This window comes from Vulpes lagopus, chromosome 23, assembly GCF_018345385.1.
Source record: "Vulpes lagopus strain Blue_001 chromosome 23, ASM1834538v1, whole genome shotgun sequence".
Lineage (NCBI taxonomy): Eukaryota > Metazoa > Chordata > Mammalia > Carnivora > Canidae > Vulpes > Vulpes lagopus.
Genome location: NC_054846.1, coordinates 62,934,564 through 62,955,344, shown reverse-complemented (window position 1 = coordinate 62,955,344; position 20,781 = coordinate 62,934,564). Strand labels below are relative to the sequence as shown.

The 20,781-nt window shown below is 37.5% G+C and overlaps 1 protein-coding gene across 4 annotated transcripts in view; it reads left to right on the top strand.

Annotated features, from left to right (window-relative positions):
- Window positions 1–20,781, top strand: part of FOXJ3 (forkhead box J3) — a 141,754-nt gene that overhangs the window by 48,648 nt on the left and 72,325 nt on the right. For all 4 annotated transcript variants that reach the window (XM_041738118.1, XM_041738114.1, XM_041738116.1 and 1 more), the window contains one exon: window positions 6,929–7,003. In XM_041738118.1, coding sequence (XP_041594052.1) covers window positions 6,929–7,003 — 75 coding nt within the window. The remainder of the gene's footprint in view (window positions 1–6,928; window positions 7,004–20,781) is intronic.

Here is a 20,781-nt window from a genome sequence, read left to right as displayed (position 1 = left end):
CCCTGCAGGGAGTCTCCTTCTGCCTGTGCCTGTGTCTTTGCCCCCCCACCCCCCTTTCTCTCTCTGTCTCTCATGAATAAATACATCTTTAAAAAAACAAACAACTGATGTTTAAGCCAAGAATGAATTGAAGTTGAATAGACTCAGGTGAAAGGGTAATGCTGGGGCAGTCCTCTTTGAGGGAGCAACAAATGAAAGCCTAGAGGTGAGAAGGAACATTAGAGGGGATGAATATAGACAGTAGGGTAAGGAGGGTAGGGTCAGATGAAGGAGTTTGGAGGCTATAAGGTTATTGGATTTTATCCTAAGTGCAGTGGGAAGTCATTGAAAAGTTTTAAGTGAAGGAATAATACTGAATACCTTGTGGAGAACTGCCTACAGAGTAGAGCATGGTGGGGGAGAGACAAAGAGAGGAAGGTGGAGGATAACACCACTTAGGAAGCCTTTGTACTATTTTTGGTGAGAATGGTGTCCTGGATTGAGATAGTGATGGGAGATGGAATAAAGTAGGTGGATCAAAGGTAGACTTAAGATCTGGTAACAGATTGGGATGCCTGCACGGCTCAGTGGTTGAATGACTGCCTTTGACTCAGGGCATGACCCCGGGGTTCCATATCAGGCTCCTTGCGGGGAGCCTTCTTCTCTCTTTACCTATATCTCTGCTTCTCTCTCTCTCTCATGAGTAAATAAATAAAATCTTTAAAAAAGAAAAAAGATCTGGTAACATTTATTTTAGATGGTGAAGAAGAGAGAAGGGTTTTAATTTTATATATGTCTTAAAGCTTTCTTTTAAATTTTTTTCAAAGATTTTATTTTTGAGAGAGAACGAACATGAGCTGAGGGGAGGGGCAGAGGGAGAAGCAGACTCCCCACTGAACAGGGAGTCTGATGTGGGACTCAGATCATGACCTGAGCTTGAAGGGAGATGCTTAACCAGCTGATCCATCTAAGTGCCCATCTTAATGCTTTCTGATTAGAGCTGTTATGTGAATAACTAACTGTCTTTAACCTGAGAAGAGAAAACTGGAAGATCACAGTGGGGATAAAGATTGAGTTTAATTTTAATCATACTGAGTTTAAGGTGTTTCTGGAGATGTCTGGTAGATTGTTGAAAATATATGTTAGGAACTCAGGAGATAGGTGTAGTTTGGAGGTCCAGATAGATCATCACAGATGGTCATTGAAGCCATGGCTGTAGATGAGATTTACGTAGGCAGCAAATGTAGAAATGAAAAAAAGGACTTGGGGGGGAGTCTTGATGATTTCCAACATACATCTTAGCTTTTTGTAGAGGAGGAAGCCCTAAGTAGAGATGTGTCCTTCCCCTGAGGCCATTTAGAAAAATTTTTTCACCCCCATCTTAAACTTTTAAGGTGGGTAGATGAACTCCAGTTTGTTTAAATTAGTTCCTTTTTTTTTTCTTGTCTTTTTTTAGATTTGGGCTATTTTTTATGATTCCATTTTATTTCTGCTATTATTTTATCAGTTTCACCCCTTCTAAATTTTAGTGACTGTTCTAGTTTTACCATATGCATCTTTATGAAGGTTTGCCTTCAACTATACCATTTTATGTATAGTGTAAGAACATTATAAACCTTATGTTTCTAATTCTTTTGACCCATCCTTTGTGCTATTGTTGTCATGCATTTTACTTTTATATTATAAACTTCATAATTGTTATATTTTCTCGAGATAGTTCTATTTTATTTTATTTATTATTTTTTAAAGATTTTATTTATTTATGAGAAATGGGGAAACACAGGCAGAGAGGAAGAAAAGGACTCCCTGCAGGGAGCCCAATGTAGGACTCCATCCTGGGACTTCGGGACCACACCCTGAGCCGAAGGCAGACGCCAAACCGATGAGCCATCCAGGAGTCCCTGGATAGTTAATATTTTTAAAGTGTTATAAATAAGAAAAAGTGTTTTTAAAATTTACCTTCATTTTTACAATTTCTGGAACTTTTTTTTTTAAGATTTTATTTATTTGACAGTGCACATGGGAGAGCACACAAGCAGAGGGAGTGGCAGAGGGAGAGGGAGAAGCAGTCTCCTGGGTGAGCAGGGAGCCTAATATGGCACTTGATTCTAGGACCCTGGGATCATGACCTGAGCCAAAGGCAGCTGCTTAACAAACTGAGCCATCCAGGTGCCCCTGGAACTGTTATTTCTTTTTGTAGATCCAAGTTCCTATTTGTTACATTTTTGCCTGAAGAACTTCCATATAGCATTACCAGCCAACAGGCACTATAAAAAATAAAATCTTTTAGCTTTTGCTTTTCTCAAAGTCTTTATCTTGTCTTCATTTTTGAGAGACATTTTCAGTGCATACAGAATAGGTTTTTTTTTTTCTTTTAGTATTTTGGAGATGTCACTCTGTTGCCTTCTAATTTGCACAGTTTTTGAGATGGCTCAAAAACTTTGCACAGTTTTGAGATGTTATAATTTTTATCTTTATTCCTCTGTACATAATTTTCCCCCTCTTGCTGCCTTCACAATATTCTCTTCATTTTGATTTTCACCATTTTGACCTCTAATGAAAATAGGTGTGTGAATTTTTAATTTCTTCCGTTTGGCGTTCTCTGAAATTCTGCATCTGTGATTTGATGTCTTGAATTATTTTCAGAAGAGTCTTGGCTGTTCTTCACATTTTTCTTCTCCATACTTTTTTTTTCCTCCTCTGGGACTCCCATTACATATATTGTTCCACAGTTTTTGAATGATCTTGTGTGTGTGTGTTTAAAGTTTGTACACATGTGTGTCAATTTGGATAATTTCTGTTGATCTAGCCTCAAATATCTGAGCTTTTCCCTGGTTGTGTCCAGTCTGCTGATGAATCTATCTAGGGAGTTCTTTATCTTTGATTATGTCCTTTAATTTTATTATTTACATTTCACTCTTACAGTTTCCACATCTCTGTTGAAATTCCCCATCTCTTTTTTTTTTTTTAAAGATTTTATTTATTTATTCATGAGAGACACACAGAGAGAGAGGCAGGCTCCATACAGGAAACATGATGTGGGACTCAATCCTGGGACTCAGGATCATGCCTTGGGCCAGAGGCAGGTGCTCAACCGCTGAGCCACCCAGGTGTCCTTGAAATTCCCTATCTCTTTATGCAAGTTACTACCTTTTTTACTTGGTCCTGGAACATATCAGTTAGTTATTTTAAAGTTCTAGTCTGATAGTTCTAAGACCTTTCATTTGAATATTGTTGATAGTTTTATGTCTTGACAGTGGAGTTTCTTCCCTTGCATTTCTTACATGTCTTGCAATGTTTGACTGAGTGCCAGATAATATGTATAGAAGAATGGTCAAGATTGAGATAAATGGTATCGAGAGGAAGCGAGTGTAGTTGGTGGGGGCTGAGGAGAGAGGCAGAAGAAGAAGGGAGAGAGGGGATCTTAAGCAGGCTCCACACCCAGCGTGGATTTCATGACTCTGAGATCATGACCTGAGCCAAAATCAAGAGTCAGAGCTTAATCAGCCAAGCCACCCAGGCAACCCAAGGTAAATAATGTTTATACCTGTAGATGGACAAGTGTCTTTCTCCCCAGGCCATTTGTTTGGGGAGTTGAATCAATTTGTCAATAATTGAGTTGGATTTGGATTTTGTTGTTGGTATCTTTACCTTCAGTATAACAGACTTTGCATTGCTGTAGCAATAGGCTTTTATTACCTGTACTTGGAATGAGGTGCCTGGCTACTATAGAATTTTCTCAATTTTCCTGTTTTCTCTTTAGATTTTTGTTGTCTCTGCCTACCTTGCTACAATTGGGGATCTCTCCATGTTCCTGTCTGTCCTCTATCAATAGGCTGTTCTCACTTGTTATTCACTGCTGGGCTTGGGAGAGGGGCTTTGAGTTTTCTCTGCTTTCTTTCCTTCCTCCTTTTCCTTTTCCTTTCCTTTTTAAAATAACCATGCCCAACTTGGGGCCCCTACTATGACTCCAAGATCAAGAGTCACATGCTCTACCCACTGAACGAACCAGGTGTCCCTCTGTTTTCTTGATTCAGCCTCAGTCATACTTAGGCCCTTGGACTTGAGGTATGGCCTTTCAGTGTTTCTTCCCTTGAGCCATACTAGGGTATCTATAGTTTCTTTTAATGTAGGGTCCCGGGTCCAAGGTACTTTCTGACAGTTTTCCCAGAGGTAAAGGGGGTTTGCTTCTACTCTTCCTTCCTAGCCATCAGTAGATCTTTGCTTGTGTCTTGAGAGGGTTTTCATTTCCATTCTTCCCTCAGAATCAATCTTTGCCAGAGTCCTGTCGGTGAGTTTTGCTGCTCCTGCCTCACAGTTAAAGTTGCTTTGTGAGATCTCTTGAAGGTGGTAGAGCCTTATTTCCCACTACAACTGTCTATTACCTCCTTCCTGCTTATGAACTACAAGGGAAACGTTCTTTGTTCTCCTTTCTTATTCCCATTCTTTCTTGTGAGCATGTGATAAAGGTTCATGGGGAAAGAGCTTTAAGAGTGAGTAGGAACTTCCCTATGGTTGGGGCCCTTGCTACTTTAAACTGACACATCGGGGACGCCTGGGTGGCTCAGCGGTTGAGTCTCTGTCTTTGGCTCAGGGAGTGATCCTGGGGTCTGGGATCAAGTTCTGCATCAGGCTCCTTTTGGGGAACCTGTTCCTCCCTCTTCCTGTGTCTGCCTCTCTCTCTGTGTCTCATGAATAAATAAATAAAATCTTGAAAAAAAAAAAATAAACTGACACACCAGCCTATGCTTTACCTTACAAATTTTAGCTAGTTTCTTGGATGCTTGGATGGTGGCCACTTCTTTCTCCCATACTCTCTGCCAAAAGATGAGACAGTTTGTCTGCTTTCTCCTTGAATGGGCTTGTCCTTCTTAGGAATTTAATTTGTTGTGCTGCCTTGCAGCTTCATCTCTCTGATGTGACTCAAAAATAGGATTTTCTTGGTTTTGTTTTTTGGCTTCACCATTAAATGTTTTTTCATTGTTTGGGAGCGATCATTACTCTCTGTAGCTGTTTATATCCCAAGCAGAGGTGGAACTCCCATTCTTAAGTTTGAAATTGGTGTTTGGTAATAAGATAGGCTTGAATTTATATTCGGTGGTCATTTTTAAAAGACTTTTGTAATCCTGATATTCCTCTACGAGGGGAAAATTTTTCTCTCTTTTTTAAAGATTTTATTTATTCATGAGGGACAGAGAGAGAGAGGCAGAGACATAGCAGAGGGAGAAGCAGGCTCCCTATGGGAAGCCCGATGTAGGACTCAATCCCAGGATCCTGGTATCACAACCTGAGCTGAAGGTATGTGCTCAACCACTGAGCCACTCAGGTGTCCTGAGAGGAAAGTTTTCATATAGGCATTGTTGTTAGAGTTCTGGATTTTATGTTTAAAATATGCCCTAAATACTCCCCTAAAATTGGCTAAATGCTTTTGGAGCCCCCTCTCTACCAAATACCTGGCCGTGTTGGCACAGAAATTATGGAATGGATTTTGGAACATTGTATTAAAAAGAAATGGCCTTGGGATCCCTGGGTGGCGCAGCGGTTTAGCGCCTGCTTTTGGCCCAGAGCGCGATCCTGGAGACCCGGGATCGAATCCCACGTCGGGCTCCCAGTGCATGGAGCCTGCTTCTCCCTCTGCCTATGTCTCTGCCTCTCTCTCTTTCTGTGACTATCATAAATAAAAAAAGTTAACAAAAAAAAATTAAAAAAAGAAATGGCCTTTGGGTATTTTTTGTAAAAATTGTGGTACAGTCCTTATTCAAGAGAAGATTTTCTGTTTCACAGATTCTTCAGGTCGCTGAGTTCATTTTCTTGCTATCCAGGATAGTTATTCTTTCTTGCTGCATTGATGAAGCTAGATGTTCTTGCTAGCCCTCTGTAGCCACTGTTTTATGTGTTTTTTTTTTTTTTTAAGATTTTATTTATTCATGAGAGATACACAGAGAGGCAGAGACATAGGCAGAAGGAGAAGCAGACTTCATGCAGGGAGCCCGACGTGGGACTCGATCCCGGGGCTCCAGGATCACACCCTGGGCTGTAGGCAGCGCTAAACCGCTGAGCCACCAGGGCTACCCTGTTTTATGTGTTTTCTTACAAATTGAAGTAAGAACCTAATTAGCTTCTATACGTTCTTGTAATGGAACAGTGGAATTGTTTTTGCTTAAACATTTTTTTAACTCATTAGAAAAATGATAATACCTGTGCATTATAGCTTATTTGAACATTGCAGGAAAGAAAAAAATTATCTCCTATAATTCAGGTAGAATAACTTAGCATTTTACAATTCTGGGTAATTCTAAGAATGAGTGAATGGGGGGTTGCCTGATTGGCTCAGTTGGTAAAACATGCAGCTCTTGATTTCAGGGTCATGGTTCTAGCTGCATGTTGGGCATGGAGCCTACTTTTAAAAAAGGTGAATGAATGAATACCACAGGTAAAGTCATAGTCATGGGGCAGCCTGGGTGGCTCAGCAGTTTAGCGCTGCCTTCAGCCCAGGCTGTGATCCTGGAGACCCGGGATCAAGTCCCACATCAGGCTCCCTGCATGGAGCCTACTTCTCCCTCTGCCTGTGTCTCTGCGCCTCTCTGTCTCTCGGTCTCTCATGAATAAATAAAATCTTAAAAAAAGTCATAGTCATGATGTAATATACAATTTTATATTTCGTATTTAATATTTAACATTAATCATAGGCACATCTTCCTAAAAGGTCTTAATAAACGTTTAAAATGGGATACATGTTTCATCATTTGGAGTTTTATAAAGTTTACTAGAAGCTGTCTTTCCCAGTAGTTACTTTGCAGCACTGATAATTTAAAAATTGGAAAGGCTTACATTTGAAGCTTGAAATTGTATTCTAGTGCACAGAGGTATTTAGGCTTCTGATTCTGTTTTTAAGAGTAGTTTTTGTCTCTTGGATTCCAATGACCCTGTGGCTTTTCTTTAATTTCAGAATTCCATACGACATAATTTGTCACTGAACAAGTGTTTCCTTAAAGTGCCTCGATCAAAGGATGATCCCGGAAAGGTAGGATTCATTATCTTAAGATAAAATAATTGGATTCTTCATTATTTATCTGTTGTCATGTTTGTATCTGAGTAATAATCTGTTACACATAGAGAATTGGAATGAGAGCACTCAAGAACCTGTCTAATTCATTGGTCAGGAACCTTCCTGATGCTCCTTCACTTTACCCTACTTCATCCCCATTTAGTTGGTAATCTTCAAGGACCAACCAGGCAGAGAGAGCTTTCTCTTTAAGCAGTGGGAAGTAACTTCTAGTGTAGAGCTGGTCCTCTGTAATAGGTTGCTGCTTCTAATCTAGTTTTGTTTATTTTCTTAAGTAGTGTCTATTTGGTTTTTGAATTGCTTGTCAGGAACCACAGTTCATTATTTATTGCATATAAGAGGTATATTTGGTAGATCTTGACAGAAGTGCCAATAATTCTTACCCTGAAATAAAATTCTCTGTTTCCCTAATTTCTTAGTTGATGTTTTTTCCTTTTCATTCTATTTATCTCCTGCCACCATTTTACTTCTAGTATTTTATCTACAGGGACTTCCCTTCTTTTTGGTTTTAATAGCCATATCAACTGCAGTGTGACCTGAACTTGGTACTAGTTACTTGGTTTCTAAAGCTCAGAGTACTTTCTTGGGCCATAATTTGGTTGTCAGGATGCATTATTAGATGATTTTGAGACAGTGTATTTATCTATTGGCAAATGCACTATTGTTTGGCTGGTTAAAAAGTCTAACCAGCCAAACAGTCTTTTTAAGTTAACTATCCCTGGAAGAATCTTTCTAAAATGTAAACCTGGCTATGTTACCACCCCTACTTAAAAGTACTGCCCGGTCAGTGTCTTGGAGATGTTTCCTTGTGTTATCAAATACCCTTTATGCTTTTCCTTGATCTACCTTTCTAGCTATGATTCATATTCAAACTGACTCTGAGGAACTTCTTGAAGTTTCCCAAACATGCTTTTCGTATGATTATCTCCTACGGCACAAACTCCCTTTCTCTACTTGTGTGGCCTACTCTTTGGGTCTTTTAAGGTTGATGAGCTACAGCATTTCTTCTCTGAAGCTTTTTTGTTTCCGTATACTTCATCTGAGTCTGTTATTCCCTCTTGATTTTCTGTTACTTGGTCATCACTGTAGTAGCTCCTAACCAGTCAGTCTATCCTTGGGTTTACTACTTCTTTATAGTAACTTTTACATAGTAGCCAGTGCTATCTTTCAAAAATGTTATCCTGTTATATTTTCTTTGTTTAATTTTTTTAAAATTTTCTTTGTTTAAAATCTTCATGGATTATCTGCTGTCCTTAGGTTGAAGTCTAAACTTTAAGAGGGTAGGGATCGTGTGTGTGTGTGTGTATCCACATATGTATGGATACACACACACACACACACACACACACATATACTTTTTAGCTCCATTTGCTTGCACAGTGGCTGGTGTCACGGATGAGACACTCTTGTTGAATGAATGAATGAATGAATGGTATCCTCTGCTAGATAGATAACTTCTAGAGGTTAGAGATAAAAAGTTAATCATTTCCACTATAAAGAATGCACTCTTAATGTATATTTTATAGTACCTTCTGTGATGTGCCCCATCAAGTTGGTTCTCAGTAAGATCGAATAGATTATTATTATAGTCTTCTTATTTGACTCAGTTATTTGCTGTGTTTATAATTCTCTAAGGTTGTGTTTCTTTTCTTTAAAGCAGGCTTATTATAAAAGAAATGTTATATTTGCTTCATTACAATTTCTGATGGGCAGTGAGTATATATGAATCTGACTGAAAATGTTCCTACAAGAGTTTAGAGATTATTTTAGTAGAGTTCTTTGAGAGCACTGATTTAATACTATAAATAGTTGGTTCAGATATAATTTTTACATGACGTTTAAATCATTAAAAAAGCCCAATACACCTGATTGCTTTACTATGTTATGTACTAAGTCTTAACCAACTGGCAATCTATTTAAAAAGAACTTGTGCTGTCAGGTTTTCTTTTGTGCAGAACCTAAAACTTTCTCCACCTTTAATTAAATAGTATCATGGGATAAGGCGTATGTGGAAAACATGTTTTCTCAGAATCCTGAGAATTTAACAAATTTCAACTTTTCCCATTAGTTTCCAGTTTTAAAGTCTTGTTTTAATCAAAGCACGTCATTGCTATAATTAATTTTGGTCATAATTGTGAATATCATACATTTAATCTTATAAAGTACATTATATTAATAAAGACATTTTTATTTTCAGTCTCAAGGTGAGATTTCAATATCCATTGTTCTTTCTTTGGTCAGAAGTACATGTAAATTGAATCTTAATAAAATGCATTTATAGGAATAAAGTCATTTTAATTTTTGGTACCAAAATACAATTTTTTATTTAAAAATACTATTGCCTAAAAAACATTTTTGAAAAACCTCAGATCTAACCCATTTCATAGAAAAGGAAACTAAGGCTAATATATGAGGAATGACTTGTCTAGATTCAGTGTGGAATTAGAACTCAAGTGTATTGGCCAGACTTACCTGTAATCACAGAAACCCATTACAGACGAACTAAGGGAGAAAATTTATATAGGAGGAACTGGAGCCTGGTTCTTAAATTGTGTCACTTGAGTCTACTAAAGTCCCTTAGTTCTACCGGCTTCTCTGATGGCTGCTTTTATCAGCCCAGTTAATGGCAATGATGACCATCCGCAGCTTCTGATTTACGTTCCACTAGTTTACTAACCTTTAGCAGGTGAGAGTTTTGGTGTCCTCCCTATCTGGAATGTAACAAACATCTTAGAATGAAGGCTGCACAAGCAGAATACCCTTGGTTTCCTTGGTTCCTAGACTAAAGCTTTTTCTACTACACCAATCTTCCTTGAGAGGGAGGCCAAAATGTTAGTTAAGTTTTGGTACTTATGAATTGTTTTTTCTTTTTGTATTACAGTGTTGCCTGGCATTTGAGGAGCTTTTCCAAAACCACCCTCACCACAGTGGGAGAAAACCATTGAGCCAAGGTGGGGTGGGAGTAGTTTTTGATCTTGGGTATGGGGTGGACTTTAACCCCTTAGGATTTTACTAGTTGCTGCTATGACTCATAAGGGTCCAAGAGGTAGAGGTAGAAGTAGCACATCCAGTATCTTCTTGTATTTTTATCTGTATAGCTTCCTGTTCAGTGTATAACCAGAGAAATATGAAGGCCAGCCTAAACCTAGAAGAGTATTGTTGAATAACAGATGTTTTTATATGGCTATTTATTCCTAAATCAGTCCTTCATTTTCTAGAAGTCTTTGCCGTGAAATCCCTTAATATTTGAATCTCTCCCATATACATTAATGGGCTGAGATCAGTCTTCTTATGTTCCCTGAAACTAATTTCAAATAGCCTCAATATTGCTTTCTTTAAAAAAGAAACACAAAATGAAATTATGTTTTGCATCAGTAACTCTGCTGCCTCTTTTAAGACAGATGTCTATTTTCTTTTATCTTCATTACAATCCTGTTTCTGCATCTTATAGTCCATCTCCATTTTTAATTATCTTTTCTATTTTTATTAGTTTTATTTTCTGTTTGTTTTATGATCTAATTGTCTTTAAAGTCTTCTTATCCTGCCTTTTATTTACACATGCCTCTTAATTATTTTAAAGGAAGGTAAATGTTTTCACATTATGGGAAAACAAATCCTATCTCTTTCTTTGCTTTCTGCCTTCATCTTTTCTCAACCTTTTTTCCTCTTCTCCAGCTCAGAAAAATGAATCTTTGATTTTAAAGGAAATAAAAGATTACAGGAAGTGGTTTCAACAGTTGTATAATTAGTTAGTGGCAGTGAGTTCTAATAGAACTGAGGTAGTAGCTAAGAAGACACTATGAGGGCCACCTGCCTGTTCTGAGAGAGACTAACTTTAGTGGATTCATGCTAAGAAGAGCTTTTTAGGGCAGGGTGGAGCATGCTTTTCTTGCCTGGAAATAGGAAGTTCATAAAGGCTTGGTGGCTGTGAAAATCAGAGTGGTTTGTGAGGAAACAATTGCTAGAGAATTTTCTGAAATTCTGGACTGATTTTTTTCTATTCTTGTCCACTGTCATAGTATGGGGACCATACCATAGTTGACTGATCTCTTTTTTACAAAGAGTTTTCTTTTTTGGCCATATTAGTATTGTGTTGTATTTATTTATAAATTATTTCTTATTCATAAGTATCCTGTTTTGGTCACTTGATTTGTTAAAAGATGTAGAAGAACTAGAGAGGTTTGAAAGTATGTAAGATATAACATTAAGTGATTAACAGTGTTGTAGAAATCACAGGTATGTGGTATTTACTCTGAGGAAAGAAGGTAAGAGTGTAATTTTAATACTAGTCTTAAAGTAGATGCATGATTTTTGTGAAGAATTTGACCTCTTTGTATAAAACCAAATAGGAAGTGGGATTTAATGATAAAAGCAAGAGTTTGGTTAGACAAAAATAAGGACATGTTATTTATTTGATTGAAAAAACACTGGTAGGGTTCCCAGGGATATTTTAGAGTTTGCCACTTCTGAAGCACGTTAGGGATAGATCAAATTAATAACCTTTGTGGCTTTAATTCGTGGTAGGTAAGAGCCCCTCGAAGGCTGAGAAGAGGACACGATCAAATTGAGCTAAGGGACCAGTGAGAATAAAGTTGAGATAGAATCAGGAATTAAGGGAATTAATGTAAGTACAGTAATCTGCCCTTATCTGCAGAGGATACATTGCAAGAACCCCAGTGGATGCCCAAAACCTTGGAAAGTACCAAACCCTATGCATGTCTTTTTCCTATACATATGCACCTATGATAAAATTTAATTCAGAAGTTAGGCATAGTGTAAGAGATAATAACTTATGATAAAATAGAACAGTGTTAATGTTATTCTGTAGGAAAAATGTGAATGTCATCCCCCCGAAATACATTATACTCTATTCCCACTTATGATGATATGAAATGATAAAGTACCTGCGTGATGAGATGAAGTGAGGTGAGTGATGGAGGATTGTGATGGCTCATTAGGCTACTCTTGACCTTCTGATGATATGTTAGAAGGACCATAGTTTGTGACAAACTGCAGGATGTGAAACGGGTTAAAGAGGGGGCCACTGTACTCACATGAGATCCAAGAGTGAAGAAAAGGATGAGTACCAGGGAATACATGTTAAGGCAAAGGTGGATTTTGAATGTGAGACAGTTCAGTAGACAAAGCAAGGTTAGAAAGCCTAAAAGTAAATAAGCACTGGCATTTGAAGAGATTTGAAAGACTGAGTTGAATGAGATGAGGATCCTATTCAGAGAGTACATTGCAGAAATAAATGTGCTGCACAGAGCCCTAACAATATACTCAGGAAAGGCAGTTGAGTTAGAGTGGCCTTTTATTTCCACATGCCATATTCTCCATTATCTTTTAAGGATGGGAAGTCACAGTTTGTTCTTGTTGGCCTCCTCTATTTTTTCCCATCTCTAAACTACTTTTAAAAAAAGTATTTTGTATATACATATATATATATATATTTTGTCAACAATTTTTTTTTTAAGATTTTTATTTTATTATCCATGAGAGAGAGACAGAGGCAGAGACACAGGCAGAGGGATAAGCAGGATGCTCACAGGGAGCCCGACGTGGGACTCGATCCTGTGACCGATATCATGCCCTGAGCTGAAGGCAGACACTTGAACCGCTGAGCCACCCAGGCGTGCCTTGTCAACAAATTAATTTAAAAAACTATATATGGTAAAATTCACTGGTGTATAATTCTATTTTTTTTTTAAGATTTATTTATTTATGATAGAGAGAGAGAGAGAGAGAGGCAGAGACACAGGAGGAGGGAGAAGCAGGCTCCATGCTGGGAGCCCGATGCGGTACTCAATCCCGGGACTCCAGGATTGCGCCCTGGGCCAAAGGCAGGCACTAAACCGCTGAGCCACCCAGGGATCCCCTGATTCTAGTTGTTTTGACAAAAGCATACAGTGTAACCAACACTGTGATCAAGATATGGAACATATATATTTTTTTAAGATTTTATTTATTCATTATTGAGAGAGAGAGAGAGAGAGAGAGAGAGAGAGAGAGAGGCAGAGACACAGGCAGAGGGAGAAGCAGGCTCCATGCAGGGAGCTGGATGTGGGACTCGATCCCGAGACTCCAGGATCATGCCCTGGGCTGAAGGCAGGCACTCAACCACTGAGCCACCCAGGGATCCCCAAGATATGGAACATTATTGTCCGTTGGTAGTCAGCCTCTTCCTCCACCCCCAGGCCACTACCGATCTGTTTTCAATCTATATTTTTGCTTTTTCCAGAAGTTCATGTAAGTGGGACTCATACAGTGGGTGGCCTTTTGGATCTGGCTTCTTTCCAGTTAGCATAATGTATTTGAGATTCTATCTATGTTGTTGTTTTAGCAGTTCATTGTTTTTGTTTTATATATTCTGTTGTATGGATTTACCACATTTAATCACCATTTGAAGAATATGTGGATTGTTGTCAGTTATAATTTCATTTGGCCATCAAATTCTTTTGGTCTTTGGGTCAATAATTAGTTTGACAAAATACTAAGGTACAAGACAGTGTTGAATTAACCTAACCTAATAACACAGTAGCCATACTAAACTGCTTTGTGGGTTATGTTAAACATAGGTGAGAATTCTGTCTCTTGGAAATCAGTTGTGATACATTAAAACTTTATTTTTCTCCAACTTAAAAAAAATTTCTAAAAGGACTAAGCTAAGGCAATGGTAATTTAAAAACAAGATATGACCAACTATTGATCACTTAATCGGACATACTGTTTTTAAGTATCTTTAACATTTAAGGAACTGTTTACTATAATCAATATGTTTATTATGTATTATTTTTAATCCAGTGATGAAGAGTAAATTCCTTAACAGTCTTCTTTCCTGAATAACGCTTAGCTTATATACAAAAACAAAAAACAAAAAAACCACTTAGCTTAATTTGGTAATCAATATATTTAAAAGTAAAAGTAATAAAAGCCTGTATTTGTTCAAGAAAAATGTTCCAAGGACCTGAGCTATCATTAAGGTAGTTTTTGTCCAAACATTCATTCAGCCAGCTAGCCAACCAAGCTGCCTGCCTTTGAGTATATTTGACTATTTACAGTCTATTTTTGTGGTCTGAGTAGAGTGACTATTTATTTAACTTCTAGTCCAAACTAGAAACTTCTAAGAATGAAAGGGGGTGTTTCTTAATTATGCTTAGGCAATAGGTGTAAATCAAGACAAAAATTGGGAAGTATGTTTACTCTATATAGTACATGCAAATGCTGTACCATGGAGCTCTGGGCAATTACCAGCATCTTAAGATGTTGGAGGGAAAACAAACAGACTTTTAAAACTGGATTGGCAAATTTAAACTGGGAGAAAAATAAAACATTGAGACATGGTATGAAGCCAAAGAAAAAGTCAGGGACAGAAGGGATTCAGTATGTGTCGGAGGCCCTAATGATGGGCATTGAGAGTTATGGATGAACACAGAATAGTCTCTGGTGATTCACTTTATCAGTGAATGTGTAACTTGTCAATAGGGTTAGTTGAAATCAAAAACATAAAATTCACAGATTTAGCCATTTGGAATGGTTAGTAATTTATGATAGGGACTGCTTTCCCCGGGAATATGAAATAAATAGTAACAACTTCTGTTTATATTTAATCAGATAATGGCTTTATTTTTTAAAGATTTTTTTTTTTTTTTAAGTAGTCTGTGTACCCAACTTGGGGCTCGAATTACAACCCTGAGATTAAAAAACACATGCTTAGGCAGCCTGGGTAGCTCAGTGGTTTAACGCCACCTTTAGCCCACGGCATGATCCAGAAGACCCAGGATCGAGTCCCAGGTTGGGTTCCCTGCATGGAGCCTGCTTCTCATTCTGCCTGTGTCTCTGCCTCTCTCTGTCTCTATGTGTCTTTCATGAATGAATGAATGAATGAATGAATGAATGAATGAATGAATAAAATCTTTAAAAAAAAAATCACATGCTCCAGCAACTGAGTTAGCAAAGTGTACCAGATAATGGCATTTTTATTAGGCTGTTTTCAATCTGAAGGCTGTTAAAGAAAGGTCAAATTAATGTGTGATAGAGCAGGGTACTTCTTATTGACATAAAATTTCAATCAGAAATAAATTATTAGGATAATTGTATTTTATTTTAAGTGATAAATATTTTGTAATGATGAAGTTAAAGGTATTTAAGTCTATTGTTGGTCTTTGGCACATTTTAATTTTTGATGCATTTTCTAGATTTTGATTACCTTAATTTTCCTGAAATTGATGAATTATCAGTATTGTTTGATCACTTCGGTTTAGGATTCCTACCTGGTTTTTAATTGGGTGCCACTTTCTTCCCCCTCTAAAATCAATTGGGTGCTATTTTTCCCCCCTCTAAAATCAATCTTTGTTTTAGGATGGATATATATAATTTTTTTTTTTGTTAGTATTATTCTTCAGTAATCTCAACACCCAACATGGGGCTTGAATTCATGACCCCAGGATCAGGAGTTGCATGCTCTTCTAACAGAGCCAGATAAGCCAGATAGAGGCACCATATTTTAGGATATCTCGAAGTTGGCAGTTGATTTGTTTTTAGAAGGTGTGTTCAAAGCTGTACAGTTCTTTTTTTTTTTTTTTTTTAAGATTTGATTTATTCATGAGTGACACACACATAGAGAGGCAGAGACACAGGCAGGGGGAGCAGCAGGCTCCCTGAAAGGAGTCCGATGTGGGACTCCAGCCTGGACCCCTGGGATCACGCCCTGAGCCAAAGGCAGATGCTCAACCGCTGAGCTACCCAGGCATCCCCAAAGCTATACAGTTCTAATTTGTGATCTTTGGGGTTTTGCACACTAGGTAGGCTGTTGGAGTCTCTCTTTCAGGAGAACATTAGTGTGCTGTACCAGAATTGTTGATATGAATTAATGTCTACATTTGTATACTGCATTACAGATTAGGGAGTTATTTTATAGGTATTATCTCAATCTTTACAACAAACCCCAGTTTCAGATTGTGATATTTTAAGTCCACAGTAGAGTTTTCCATAGTAGGTTAGTTTGTGTAAAACTCACATAATGTAACTTCACATAAATGGAATCATTCAGCATACAATTGACCCTTGAATACAAGGTTTCTACTGCACAGGTGCACTTATACATGGAATTTTTCGATAAATACAGTACTTTAAATGTATTTTATAATTTTTTAAACACTTTTTTCCTCTAGTTTACTCTATTGTAAGAATACAGTGAATAATACATATAAAAGAAAGTATGTGTTAATTGTTAATCAATCAGGCTTCTGGTCAACAGTAGGCTATTAGTAGTTAAGGTTTGCGGGACTCAAAGGTAACATGTGGATTTTTAACCAGAGGTGGGGGGCTGTTAGTGCCCCCAAGCATGTTCTTGGATTACCTGTACCCTCTGTTTATGTCTGACTTCTTTCAGCAGGATGTCTGTGATGCTATTGCACATGTCAGTTGTTTTTTATTATTGCTAAGTAGTATTCCATTTATTCATTGATCTGTTGGCGGACATTTGGGTTGTTTTCATTTTGGGACTATTAGGAACAAGCTACTAAGAAATTCTCATACATATATACCTTCATTTCTCTAACATAGTGTTTAATGTGTCAAAGGGTAGGTGGGAGATTAACTTTATAAGAAACTACCAAATCTTTTCCCAGAGTAGTTGTGTATTTTAAATTTCCAATAGCAGTGCATGAGAATTCCAGTTGCTCTACATCCTGGTCAACAGGTGGTATCATGTATCTATCTTTGACTAAGTCATTTTAGTGGACATGGAGTGGTATCTCATTGTGTTTTAATATAGAATTTTCCACATTGAGCATCTTCCATGTACTTACTGGTCATATGTATATCCTCTTTTCTGGAGGTTCTTTTAAAGTCTTTTGGCCTTTTTTTCTTTTTAAAATTTGGTTGTCATTATTGAGTTGTAATTTTTTTTTATTTTAATGAACCCAACGGCTTTTTTTTAAGAGAGAGAGAGGGGGGGGGGGGTTGAGGGAGAGGGAGAGAATCTTAAGCAGGCTCAACATTCAGTGTGGAACCTATGTGGCTCCATCTCATGACCCTGAGATCGTGACCTGAGCCAAAGTCCAAAAGTCTGACATTTAAACTGACCGACCCATCCATGCGCTCTGTAGGTTTTTCAAAAATATGTTCTGGATATGTTTTTTCCTAGATTTATTCTATATAAATATTTTTTCAGACTAGTTTGCCTTTTTCTTATTATAATAGTGTCTTTCATATTTTTATATCTTTGTTGCGGAATGTAATGATTTCTATTAATAGGTATTCTTTTTTTTGTTTGTTTGTTTGTTTCAGAAGTAGAATTTAGTGATTCATCAGTTGCATGTAACAGCCAGTGGGTGCTCATTATTCACAGGCCCTCCTTAGTGCCCATCCCCCAATTATCCCTTCCCTCCAGCAACACTCAGTTTGTTTCCTAGAGTTCAGCGTCTGTTATGGTTTGTCTCCTTGTCAGGTTTCATCTTATTTTAATTTTCTTTCCCTTAGTTCATCTGTTTTGTTTCTTAATATTCTACAGATGAATGAAATCAAATGGTATTTGTCTTTCTCTGACTTAATTTGCTTAGCAAAATACCCTTCAGTTCCATCCACGTCATTGCAAGTGGCAAGATTTCATTCTTTCTGATGGCTGATTAATATTCCAGTATACATATATATAATATATGTAATATATAAATATAACGTATAGGTAATATACATATTATATATATATTTGTGTGTGTGTGTGTGTGTGTGTGTATATCACATTATCCATGCGTCTGTTGTTGGACATCTGGGCTCTTTCCATATTTTGGCTCTTGTGGACATTGCTGCTATAAACATTGGGCTGCATGTACCCCATCAAATCACTGTTTATATCCTTTGGGTAAATATCTAGTAGTGCAGTTGCTGGGTTGTAGAGTAGTTCTATTTTAACTTTTTGAGGAACCTCCATTCTGTCTTCCAGAGTGACTGGACCAGTTTGCATTCCCATCAGTGTAAGAAGGTTCCCCTTTCTCCGTATCCTCACCAACATCTCTTGTTTCCTGAGTTGTTAATTTTAGCCATTCTGACTGTTGTGAGGTGGTATCTCATTGTGGTTTTGATAAAATGCTGTCTTAAAAAGAGTAGACATTTTGGATTTTGATGAAGTCTAATTTACCAATTTTTAGTTTAACGATTAGTGACTTTTGTGTCCTGTCCAGGAAATCAACCAAGGTTCATAATGATGTTTCTCCAATGATTTCTTCTGTAGATCTTATAATTTTATTTATTATTTAAAAAATATTTTAAAGTAATCTCTATGTCCATTTTGGGACTTGAACTCTGGACCCTAAGATCAAGAGTTGCATGATCTACTGACTGAGCCAGCCAGGTGCCACAGATTTTATAGTTTTAAATTTCACATTTAGGTCTGTGACTCATTTAAAATTAATATTTGGGGCAGCCCGGGTGGCTCAGCAGTTTAGCACCGCCTTCGGCCCAGGTGTGATCCTGGAGACCCGGGATTGAGTCCCACGTCGGGCTCCCTGCATGGAGCCTGTGTCTCCCTCTGCCTCTGTCTCTGCCTCTCTGTCTCTGTCTCTCTCATGAATAAATAAATTAAAAAAACTTAAATAAAATTAATATTTGTGTGTGATGTTTAATCTTCCTGTTTGTTTTTATATTTATGAAATACTCTTAAAATATTCTTTAAAACTTACTTTTTTCTTCTAATATAGCCACTACAGCTTTCTTAAGTAGCTTCACAGCACATATCTTCTAGTATTTTGCTTTTAGTCTATATATGCTCTTGTATTTTATAAACAGTATATAGCCATTGGCTCATGCTTTTTAAATTCAATCTAACAGTTTCTGCCTTCTTAGGGTGCTTAGTCCATATTTAAAATGATTGTTCATATGATTACAATTTGTTTTTCTTTTGTTTCTTTGTTGCTTTATTTCTGCAAGTTTTGGGATTAATCAAATAGTTTATTATTTTTAATTTATTCATGAGAGACACAGAGAGAGAGAAAGAGGCAGAGACACAGGCAGAGGGAGAAACAGGCTCCACGCAGAGAGCCCGATGTGGTACTTGATCCTGGGACTCTAGGATTACACCCTGAGCCAAAGGCAGACAGACGCTCAACCTCTGAGCCACCCAGGCACCCGTCAAATTGTTTGTTTGTTTGTTTATTTAATAAAGATTTTTATTTATTCATGAGAGACCCAGAGAAGCAGAGACATAAGCAGAGACGTAGGCAGAGAGAGAGAAGCAGGCTCCATGCAGGGAGCCTGACATGGGACTGGATCCTGGGTCTCCAGGATCACACCCTGGCCAAAGGCAGACACTCAACCGCTGAGCCACCCAGGTGTCCCCCTCAAATAGTTTAAAGTACTTAAATAGTTAAAGTCTCTTCTTTTTTCTCTTTTGACTTTTTAGCTGTGCTCCTTTTATTTTTTAGTAGTCATGCTACAGCTTAATATGTAATATTAACTTAAAAGTTTATTTAGAAGTAATATACCACCTTTTCACTTCATATTTCATACTTCCTACTGCTTACCTTTTCCCACCCATTTCACAAATCTAGTAATCTTACAACAGTACCGTTTTATTTATCTGTGCATCCCTTTCTTTGTGCTGTTGTCATATCTTCTACTTGTATCACAGATCTCACTTTAGGATTGTTTTATTTGCTTTAGACAGTTGCGTTTTAAGGAAATTATGTTGGAGAAAGTGTTTTCCTAATTATTTACCTTCCAGTGTTCTTTTCTGTAAATCCAAATTTCAGACTTGATCTCTTTTTCCTTTAGCCCTTAAAGGATGTTTTCTTGGCATTTCTTATAGTGTAGGTCTGCAGGCAATAAATTTTGTTGGCTCTTATTTATCTGAAAACGTCTTTATTTCCTCCTCTTGAGTACTTTTTCTGGATGTGGAATCTTGAGTTTGCAGGGTTTTCCCTACCTTTCAGAATTTTGAAGATGTTCTTTTCCTTGGCCTCCATTATTTCTGGTGAAAAGTCAGCTGTCATTTATATGTGGTGGTGTGTCCTGTTGTGTCTCCCCCCCGCCTTAGAGTAGAACCTGTCTTATCTGTGGATTTATTTTCAGCAGTTTCAGTTACCAGTGGTCAACTGTGGTTGCAAAGCAGATGATCCTCCTTCTAACATACTGTCAGAAGGTCAGTCATAATAGCCTCATATTGTGTCACAATGCTTACGTCATTTACCTCACTTCATTTCATCACATAGGCATTTTATGATCTCACAAGCGTTTTTATCATCTCACATCATTACAGGAAGAAGGGTGAGTACAATAAGATATTTTGAGAGAGACCACATTTCGTATAATTTTTTATAGTATGTTACAATTGTTCTGTTTTATTATTAATCATTAACTCTTATTAAACCTAATTTTTTTCTTTTTTTTAAGATTTTATTTATTTGGGAGAGGGAGAGGAGGAGCAAGCATGAGTTGGAGGGAGAGGGAGAAACAGACTCCTCACTGAACAGGGAGCTCGATGCAGGGCTTGATCCAGGAACCCTGTAATCATGATATGAGCCAAAGCCAGATGCTTAATGACTGAGCCACCCAGGCACCCCATGCCTTTTAAATTAAGCTTTATCAAAGGTATGTGTATATAGGGAAAAAAATAGTATGTATAGGGTTTGATACTACTCACAGTTTCAGGCATCCACTGTGGGGTCTTAGAATGGATGTCCAGTAGATTAGGAGGACTACTGTAAGGTGCCTCTTAATCCTTGTCTCTTTTGGTTTCC